The 10,731-nt window shown below is 36.3% G+C and overlaps 1 protein-coding gene across 1 annotated transcript; it reads right to left on the bottom strand.

Annotated features, from left to right (window-relative positions):
• Positions 1–960: 960 nt before the first annotated feature.
• LOC111020047 (Endosomal targeting BRO1-like domain-containing protein) lies at positions 961–10,394 on the bottom strand. Its single transcript, XM_022296602.2, has 8 exons — positions 9,585–10,394; positions 8,247–9,197; positions 7,591–7,680; positions 6,478–6,546; positions 5,409–5,549; positions 3,150–3,198; positions 1,981–2,084; positions 961–1,775 (listed from the first exon to the last, which is right to left on the bottom strand). Exons 1-8 carry the CDS (start codon positions 10,269–10,271, stop codon positions 1,242–1,244), a joined length of 2,625 nt encoding a protein of 874 aa, XP_022152294.1. The 5' UTR covers positions 10,272–10,394; the 3' UTR covers positions 961–1,241.
• Positions 10,395–10,731: the final 337 nt, after the last annotated feature.

Genomic DNA, 10,731 nt, shown 5'->3' with positions numbered 1-10,731 from the left:
AACATATCAATTCTTTTTTTTTTTAAATCTTTTCTTTTTTTCGATATAACATATATCGGTGAGGATTCGAAATTTTAACCTCACGGCTGAATACATAAAATATTTAATATTTTAAATAGTCTTTAAATAATTATTGAGACATCTAATCAATTATTGTTTTAAAATATATGAAAATATTTGTTTCAAAAAGACAAACCTGTTTACTGTTTAGGTTGTCCAAATTTTCCACATTCCCAATAAATAAATTGATTGTTTCGGGGAAAGTGAGGAACAATTGCTTCATTGTTTCCTTTGGGTCGTTGGTTTGTTCAAATTGACTTTGATTGTGTCTTCTTTGACCTTTGCCAAAGAAAAAAAAGAAAAGAAAAAACTTTGTCCATCACACATAAAACTGAAATTAATTTTTATTTTCTATGCTATCATGAATAATAATTATATTGCAAGATCCCAGCACTAAACCCACTAATAAAAATATTAAAATTCAAAGTTCTTTTTTTTTTAATAGAAAAATTCAAAGTTCTTGTTGTACGTAAAATTTTTAATAATTAAAGAATTTTATGTTTCCCTATGATGATACATAATCCCACATTACAAGTACCTTCATTCCATTTGTCAATCATTTTGCAATTTTCTTTTTCAATATTAGAGTTGAAATCTGAAATTTCTATATCTAGGCCTTAACACATTATTATTAGAGATATTTTTTTAACACAAAAATAATTACCAACGAATCTACTAAGATCCTAAAAGTAATTCAAAGCTTAAATATACGGTTCGTAGTCTCCTTCATCGTGAATACATATGTTGTACTAAGGGTTTTCTATAATCTCTTACGATTAACGAGCTAGCTTCAAGAATGCTTAAACTTGAAAATAGACATTTTGGCAACTATGGGAAGGTACACATTAATTTTCAAATTTTTATCCAGAAAGAAAAAGTTGCAGCAATGGAAGAGAAGTATACATAAAACTGTTTCCAGCACAATTTTTATTGTTCTTATAAACAACTTCAAAGGAAAATAATGATCTATACATAGAAAATTTATGTGACTGAACTACAGAATACAGGTATGCCTTCTGCAAACGAATGAACCAGAAGCTGAGGCACCGGAGATTGTAAGAGATATAAACTGTTTGAAAAACAACCTAAAATGGAACTCATCCCAACACAGTAACAAATGTTTTGAAACAAATCACTTCTGAGACGAAACATACAACCCGAGAGGGAGGCCGTGATGCCGATTATGGTTGCTTGTAGTAACCACCTTGGTGAGGTGGTGGATATGGATTCGGGACGGTATAAGGCGGCCGGGGAAGAGATCCAGGCTGTGAAACATGGGCATTGTAGTATGGCCCTTGCCACCCTGGATATGCAGGTTGGCCATACTCGTGGTTCGTTGAAGCTTGCTGCGGTGCCTGAGGGTGCGGCGGATAGGGAGTGCCAGATGTAGGAGCTGGTGGGGAGTGGTAAGGAGGTGGCTGCTGTGGGGCACTGTATGCAGGATGGGGTTGAGCATACCCACCAGCCGGCGACTGCTCGTGAGGTGGTTGGTAGTAAGATGGTGGCTGGCGGACATCCGTTTGCGGTGCATGGGACCGTTGAGCGTGGGGACCTACCGGAGGATAGTTACTGTTGTAGCCACCACCTGCATTTTTACTATCCTGAAAACTGAGGCCGGCCATCTGCCTTTGGACATCTTCCATCATTTCGCGGCATTGGATGTTTCTTGTCATCACAAAATCGCTGCATTGCTGCTTCACATTTGTGATTGCATCCTGTCAAGTAAAAGTCGATTGACGTTTCAGCTCGGGAAAACCGAGGCAAAAAGAGATGTATGTTAATACCGTTCTTTCAAGGTTCTCCAATGCGATGCGACACCGATTCTTTAAAGAAAGCATAACAAGAAAATTCTCGACTACCAACCAATGCAACATTGCAGTCTATTGAAACACATGGAAGAGAAGAACGTAGAGTTATTACCTGAAGAGTGACATAAAACTTTAATCCTTCATTGATGTTTTCCTTGATTTCTCTGTACTTGGCTACTGCAGATTGAATCTGTTTGTAGCATCTTTCACGAGATGCTGGAACAAATAGAAAGGAAGGGGATGAAACCAGAGGAAAAGAAACAGAATATAACAAAATAATGAGACAGTAGACAAGTGGACCATTTTGCAAACATTCTAAATTATAAGCTACAGAACAAACGGAAGCAATTAAATTAGCCTAAAATGCAACGAAAATCAAATCACTGAAACGTCTGCAACAGCAGATGTGGACTCCAAAGAACACAAAAAATATAACTAGAAGGAAGATGCAACAATTAATTATGATAATAACAAGAACCTCGGAACTTCACCAAATTTGTCAATACGTGGAGTAATAAATCAAATTGCACGTCTTAAGAATATAAATCTGGGGACCTATTTGGGGATGTTAGTTTGGTAATCAACAGGATTACTCCAATACTGCCCATTTCGAGACAAAATAAATTGTGGTAACCACACAGATACAACAGAACCTAGCAAACTAAATTTACCAAAGATAATGTAAGTCTAGTATTAGAAATTCGGTCTTGAATTTATGAAGGATAAAAAGTCAACAAAATGACTAGGAAGGTCTTATCAAAAAGCAAAATCATTGGACAAGGTTTCGTTGAGATGGTTAAAAAAAAGGTTTTACTCAGCCAACCACTAATTTTTTTAGTTCTTTTAAATGAGAAATCGAACTTTCAATTGACAGAATGAAAGAATATACAAAGGGCGTACAAAAAACACGAGCCCAACAAAACCAGACCGACCTATAAAGGGCTACAATCCAAAAGAATAATGCCTAACTGAATCACAAAAATCCTTCAAAACTGACACCCACATGGAAGAGTTAAACCTAACAACATCACAAACTCCAACTCTCTCAAGGCCTCTCGATCCCCCTAAAACCTCTGCTATTCCTACCAACACGAAATAGCCAAAAAACGAGCTTCCCACCATAGCCTGCCACTAACCAACAAAGAACACATATGGGAGTTCACATACTTAAATCACATCCATAACCATGAAATAAATTTTTTTAAAATATAGTTTCTAATTTGTGCAGTTCAAAGGAAAAGATCGTTCAATTGGTTGAATCCTCAACCAAACAAAACATACCTTTGAAGTCTTCTAGATTAAACACGGCAGAAAACTCGTTGTTCTGGCCCTGAAAATTAATGACAAAGAATCATTTACCATTCAGATCTAAGTATAAACGGAAAAAAAAAAACAGACAAACAAAAAAAAACAAACAAACATATGATGGGAAATGTATAATTTAAAGTTTAAGGGTTTCATTTTTACAATTGAAAATTTAGGAGTGAGATTTTCTCTCTCATTAAAGTTCGAGGGTTTAATTTTTACAATTGAATGTTTTTTTTATGAAAAACAATACTTTCATTGAGAAAAATGAAAAAGAAAAAGAAAAAAGATACAAGAGCTTCAGAAAGCCAACAAAAGGGCATCCAGAAAAACAGCCCTGAAAGAGTAGAACCCCTTACAGAAAAGGACTCCAATCCAAAAGAATAAGACCTAGCGAATAATAACAAAAGGGCTTAGAAACCGAACCCATAAAGAAGTGTTAAATCTAACGAAATCCTAGACATAATCCACGGGTTTCTCCACCCCCTGAACAATCTATGATTCCTTTCAAGCCATATACCCCATGACATAGCTAGAAAGCCAGCTTGCCATAAAAAGCAACCCCTACACGAAAAAGGGGATATAGAAAAACCTCCTCCATCATGGCCCTACAATCCCTAGCACGGACCCAGGATATCCCAAAACACATAAAGAAACGATACCAAAGATCCTGACAAGTCCACAACAGATGATTAAGGTCTTCTGAGACACTCTCGCAAAGAACGCACCACTGCACCACTGCGGTCTTCTGAGGCACAATTGACTATTCAGAGGTCCAATTTTTTCACTTATTAAAGTTTGAAGGTTTAATTTTTATAAAGGTATACCATGTAATAACTATCCTAAGGAGTGGTATGTGCAATTTTCCCATAATAAAATGTAGTAACTGTCTACCACATTAATCATACAAAATTAGGAGACTGGAGCAGGCATTCTGCCCTAGATTTACATAAGGCATATGGTTACATTACTGGAGGTTGTGAAGTCATGTGCCATGTCACCTTCTAATACTCTACACACTAAAATTGTGTTTACAGTGTTACAAGTGCATGCCTAGTCATCAATTTCCTTATAATATGGCATCACAAGGAAACTGATAACAGAGAAGTGTACATAGTGATACCAAGTAGGAACCTTTTACTGGAAGCTATTTAAAATAACTTTAAATATAGTTTTGGTCCCTCAACTTTTACAAATTTTCAATTTTGAGCCTGAACTTTTGAAATTTGATTTTAATTCTTAATTTATTACCCACTTTCCTTTTTTATCCCTTTTAACTTTCAAATTTCAATTTTAATCTACTAGCTCTCATTAAATTACAGATTTAGCCCATACCATATCCCTATCAAATGTGACATAACCTCATTTGTTATTAAGAACTAAAATTGAGATTTTAAATGTTCGAAAAACCAAAATAGCAAAGCGAATAGAAGTTTAAGAACAAAAATCATACTTTCTAAAGTTTAAGGACTAAAAAAGATAGATAAAAGTTTGGAAACCAAAACCACATTTAAACTTTAAAATCATATAAACTTAATACAATATTTATTAAAAGTTTATTCTAATTAAAAATCTAAGGTTAACCTATAACCTATAGAAAAATAACAAATCAGTATACTTTTCATTTTTTAAAAATTAAAAATTAAAAAAAAAAAAAAGAGAGAGAAGAAGAGGAAGATATCGTCCCATTTTTCTAACATAATTATTTTAATTTGTTGTTAATAATCATAATTATTCATGAAAAATCAATTTTGTACAAAATTTTTAAAAGCACAAAATAAATTTTTCCACAAGTATTAGAAAATAGTACCTTTAACTTTATAGATATTTGTTTACAAGAGAATAATATTTTTGAACTTGACATTTTATATAAATCGAAGATCACAATTCACAACAATTATTAAAATGGAAGCTATTATGATTCTATAATAAGCTTAATAAGAGACCTTAAAGAAAATAGAAGTTCCCTATCTTCGGGACTTTAATAAAACAATGGTTTCAATTGAAAAAGTTGGGTGCTAATTGCAAATTTATTCATAAAAAGAAAATGAGCCGTACAATTATAGGGTTACAAAACATGTTTTCACCCACCTTGCCTCAGTTATTTACCATGGAGTAGAACAATTGGACAAGGTATCATTCACAATAAAGTATCTTGTTCGAACTTGGAAGGCATCATGAAACAGCTTGAAGAAAATTCTAAAAACATGAAAAGACAGAAGGTTGAGAATGGACCTGAATCTGCAATAACAATTGTTCCTGGGCCTCAATGTTTCGAGAAATTTCCTCGCAGATATTGTCATATTTGGCTATCTCCTTCCTGAAAAGATCCTCGTAGGACCCAGTTGATGTCATCAACTTTGGTAGTATATCATCCTAAAGCAGCATAAAAGGGACGAGGTCATCATTTGTTTAAAAATACATCAAAGCAAAATTATTGGCAACTTAGAACAGCTACCAGATGCTTCCACAAGCTACCACTATCATATAAATACTGAGATTTGAGAGAACAACCAAAATAAAATAAAATTGTAGTAGTACAACAGAATTATCAAGAAGAACAAGTAATAATCTTCAATTCACTGGACAGCAGGCCATAGTAGTGCAAAATCAGAATTGGGGTTGATATGGTGGGAACAACATAAATCATGTATTAAATGCTATTGTACCAATAGTCCACGAAACAAATGTCAGGGGGCACTTGACTTGAGCTGGGTATATCTACTTTCGGCAAAAGTTCCATCTCAGATGACTTTTACCCTTCTTGAAAGAACAACGCTATGGCATTGATTATATAGCATCATAATACTCAACTTGTTTTGTGAGAAATTTGTAAAATGAAGAATAGAACTGCTTTTGAGGATTCAAGGTTGCAAGAGGATAGAGCTTCTGCATCTAGATGCTTTCTTCTTATTTCCAATTCCAGAGAATTTTATCATTCTCCGCTTCTTTTGGTTGGGGTTAGTTGGAGAGTACTTTTCATATCTCACTAACCCAAGCCTAGGCTTGATTCCTAGTCAGTCCTCCCCTTCATAGATTCCTTCATTATATACATGTTCTCAGACATACACACTCATTTATGATGAAAATGCCGCTTGGTTGAATTTTGCTTCATTGTTTAAGTTGTACTTCTCATCCAATCTTTTGCTTTACTTCTTTCTTTTAGTGAAGTTTCTTATTCTATATCGTACAATGTGAAATCATAGTTATTGAGATAAGAGCGACGTAAGGAATTGATCATCTCTAATGCAGACAATTTGACTCAAAGGCAAAAATGTTGAGGAATAAAGTGCAGAAATTATACCTTCCTCTTCATTTCTTTTAGCATGTCTTCAAGACCAGCTCGTTGAGCACCAAGATTTTCCAACTGCCTCTGTGTTATTGAGCATGCAACATTTACAATACACGTTAACCATGAGTAAATAAAATTAGATCTTTTATGCATCAACATGAATTTCAAAGTTTTCAAAATGTGTGGCTTTTTTTCCATAACTGTGGGTGTTTAAGCAACATACAATATAAACAATCTGAATTAATCTTGAAATATAACCATCTTACCCGACAATATTTGGCAGCAGAAAACTTATATGATATCCTAGGTAGGAGCTACATGGTTTCAACTTTCAACATAAAACTTTCAAAGATGGGTACGACAAAATATAACCACCTTACCCTACAATATTTGGCATCAGAAAACTTATATGATATCCTAGGTAGGAGCTACATGGTTTCAACATATAACTTTCAAAGACGGGTACAATTTTTTCTTTTGACGATTGGGTCACTCAAGGTGGTTGATCTTTGACATTATTCTTCATACTTTATAAATGGCACACTTTTTTATGGCCATACACTTCATTATTCCCTAAACCCACGTATGCATCTGAGAACTCCAAACCTCCAACTTCAAAATCTTGTTATAAGGAAAAACAATCAAGTAACTCAAACAGAAGAATCATTCACATATATGAGTAGGAAACAAAACTCAAGTATTTGACAAACTGAAATATTAATCTAAGACCTTTGTTTTACATCTAGCAATTACCAGCTACGTGTTTTTTTTTCTTGAAATCCGTGTGTCCGGACCAGCTTGTTTGTACTTCGACTAATCACGGGCCAACCGTCTATATTTGGTTGACAAGATAACTTGTAGGATATTAAATCCTAGGTAGACACATTCCCTCTCTAAATCTTTTGCTATTTACATTGGCCCTTATTGACCACTAGGTCATACCATGATGGTTTCCAGCAACATAACTTCTACCAGAACTAAAACTGAGAGCTACTGTCTAACATTAAAAAATTTAGTAGTCAAGATACCCAGGGACAAATTATTAACGCAAAAGCACTTGGAAATAATTCAGAATCAGGAAGGGAAAAATAGAAAGCGTAAAAAAGAATAATAAGAATAAGGTACCAAGCTCTGCTTTAGGCCACCAACAATAGCATCTTCATTGGCATCCAAAGACATTATCGGCCTAGCAAGAGTTGGGATAGCAGACTCAACCTGAAATTCAAATGCAACAATAATAATAACTTAAAAACTTACACATACTCCAGAAATAACAATAATTGACATCAAATGAAAAAGAAGCGATATATTTAATGCTAAAGAGAAACCATAAGAAAATTGACAAGAACACTTTCCAGAATAGTAGCACTTCTCAAAGAAAAAGCAATCAACCAAAAAGTTATAGGGAACATAAGCAATGCAAATCTCTTTTCTCATTTTAGTAATCACAATTGAGACAAAGATATTCGACACTTTAGAAGGAAGTTGATATATTTTATTTACAAAAAGAAGGTACATGATTATAAAAAATAAAATAAAAACTTCCGGAATCTAAAGCTCTTGCCACAATGTAATAACAAAATAGTAAATTCACCAAATATTATAATTAATTAAAAGAATGCAAGAGCTACATATTCAATGAGGTCTTCATTTCTCCATTGAAAAGAGGACAGGTGATAGTATGGAGCCAGAAAATAAGCCAGGCACTAACCAAGAACTGAGAAATAGGAGGCAAGTGAATACAAGAAATGAACATGAAAAAGATTATGAACAGAACATACCGGACGGTGATCAAGAATTGACATGAGAGCTGAGTGATCTTTCACTGAACGCTCGATCCTGGCATCACTTTCTGCAGCTTGCTTCAAGTTACCTGCAAATCTATTCAATCTATCTTGTATGTTCTTTGTCAGTGTACTGGACTGAGGCCTAGTCCACCGAGTCCCAAATTGGCTTCGAAATTGGGAGTCCTCTATTGCTTCTTTCTGCAGGAGCTCCTCAATCTGCACTAGCATTTCACTGTTTACTCTTCTTAGATCCCTGAGTTGTTGTAACTCAGCTTCCAAACCTACTGGGCCCCCACTAATTTGCACTGCCTCAACATCTTCTTTAATATCTGCCGGCAGGGAAGAATTTCCTTCCAAGGCAAGAATAGATTCAGGAAGGTCCATTTCCTTGAGCCTTACTCGGGTGAGCTCACTTGCTTGTTGCAATTTCTCAGCTTGTGTTCGTATGATGTCATCAACCATTTCAGTGTACCTAGAAAGAGCCTTTGCACTGCTATCTGGAACAAGACTTGCAAACATCTTTTCCTTGCTTGCATCCAACACTTCATTCATTGCCATTGACTTCACCATGGAGAAAGCTGGAAGAGGAGGTAGAGTACTAGGATTAGGAACCCTCATGAGGTAGACTCTATCATTTTCCTTCACAGCTCTCTCTAAATTACGGTTAAGATTGGCCTCTAACTTATTCATAGCATCAAGAAGCTGTGCTGCAGCACCCTTTGATGACTTCTTAGCCTCAGTTAAAGCAGCAACCCCACTCTTCAACCGAGCAATTTCCTCGGAAATATTTTCTTTCTCATGCAACTCTAAACCATACCTATAGCAAGCTTCAGCAAAAAACAGAGCTGCCTTCAGCTGCACATGAGTTATCCAGGCCTTGTCAAAATGCTGGCTAAGAGGTGCAGCATTGAGAGCTGCCAAAGCTTCCTCGTAATACAAGCCAACCTGCCAATGCATAGATCAGAAATCATTTAAGCAGAATGCACAAAAACCTCTAAAAGTACAGTCCACAACCGATGACATATACATTAAGATCAGGAGTTATCAAATAACAAGAAAAGGTGCACTAAATTCATCTACTTAATCAACCCATTGCAGATCTATTGCCAAGATATAATTGTTTTCGCCAAGTAAAGCTACATTTTCAAGTGACGATTATAGAGGTTAATTCACTCCACAAGTATGGAAAATTTAGCAAAATTGAAGCAGCAAACTAACTCTAACTGGGTAGGGTAATTGAACGAATTGCCAAATCTGACAATTGTTTAGCAACATTAACAGCCAGAAATTCCAAGGAGCAATAGATATGATACAACGAAATTGCACACTCACCTGCCTAGAGATCTTGGCGCAGACACCCGGAGTGCTACCTTTGGCAATCGTATTCTCGAAGACGCACTCCTGCGCCTGGGCCAACATCAGCCTCTCCAACATCCCCACACACTCGACCGACACATCCACAGTGGTGGAGGTACCAATCGACGCCTTGGTGGACGCATTGTCCCTCAAGAACGCGAACGCCCCAGCAGCCGCGATGAACGCATGAGAAGCCTGGCGCCGCCCCTCAACAGTAGCGCGATCAAAGGAGAGCCCAATCTGGCTGTACACGGCACCCAAATTGAACAAAACCGCAGCCTTCTCCAAGTGGATATTCAGCTGGGAAGCCTTCTGCTTCTGCTTGAAGGCGTCGTACCAGACGAAGGTGACGGAATTGATGTGGTCCTTGTCGGGGGAGATGGGGAAGCGAGTCTCGACGAGGCAGAGGGCTTTGAAGTAGCTCTGGAGGAGATCGCGGCGGGCGGTGGGGGAGGGATCGGATTGGCGCTCGAGATCGGAGCGGTAGTTCTTGAGGGTTTGGAGGTCGTCTTCGAGGTTCTGAGCCTCGCGCTCGGAGTAATTGAAGACGATGAAGTTGCGGAGGGGCCGGTAGAGGTCGAGTTGAGTGGTTTTCTTCTCGAAGATGGCGAGCATGATGTTGGAACTGGTGCCGGCCGACGAAGAGGAGGCCGAGCCCGCCATTTTTACAGTTCGATCAATTCTGAGCTTCGAAAAATGGAGGCACGAGAATTCCTCTGGTTCCTTCTCTCTGGTCTGCGTTTTATTTTTCTAATTTTATTTATTTTCTTCTTCACGAAGGAAATTGGAAATTCCTTCTCTCTTTTCTTTCTTTCTTTTCATTACATAAGGCTAAATCTTTTTTTTTTTTTTATCTTTTATCTTTTATACTTTAGTTTTAGTATTTGTACTTCCAATTACTCTTTCTAGACTCTACTTTTATTTTATTAATTACCATTTTGATGATATGATCTTTGTCAATATATTTTCTTTTATAATAATTTGTGTTATTAATTTTAAAAATAGAAACAAGTTTTTTACATCGTTTTTTTCTTTTTTTTTCGGCATAATTAGATAAGACATTTATTACCAAAGAGAAAGATGATGTTAAATTATCTACTTTCAAGATTGTTGAATAAAGAAA

Source organism: Momordica charantia (genome assembly GCF_013281855.1).
Source record: "Momordica charantia cultivar OHB3-1 chromosome 4 unlocalized genomic scaffold, Mcharantia_2.0 BLBB01000004.1, whole genome shotgun sequence".
Classification (NCBI taxonomy): Eukaryota; Viridiplantae; Streptophyta; class Magnoliopsida; order Cucurbitales; family Cucurbitaceae; genus Momordica; species Momordica charantia.
The sequence above is the reverse complement of the archived record's forward strand: the minus strand, read 5'-3'. Positions and strand labels throughout refer to the sequence as shown.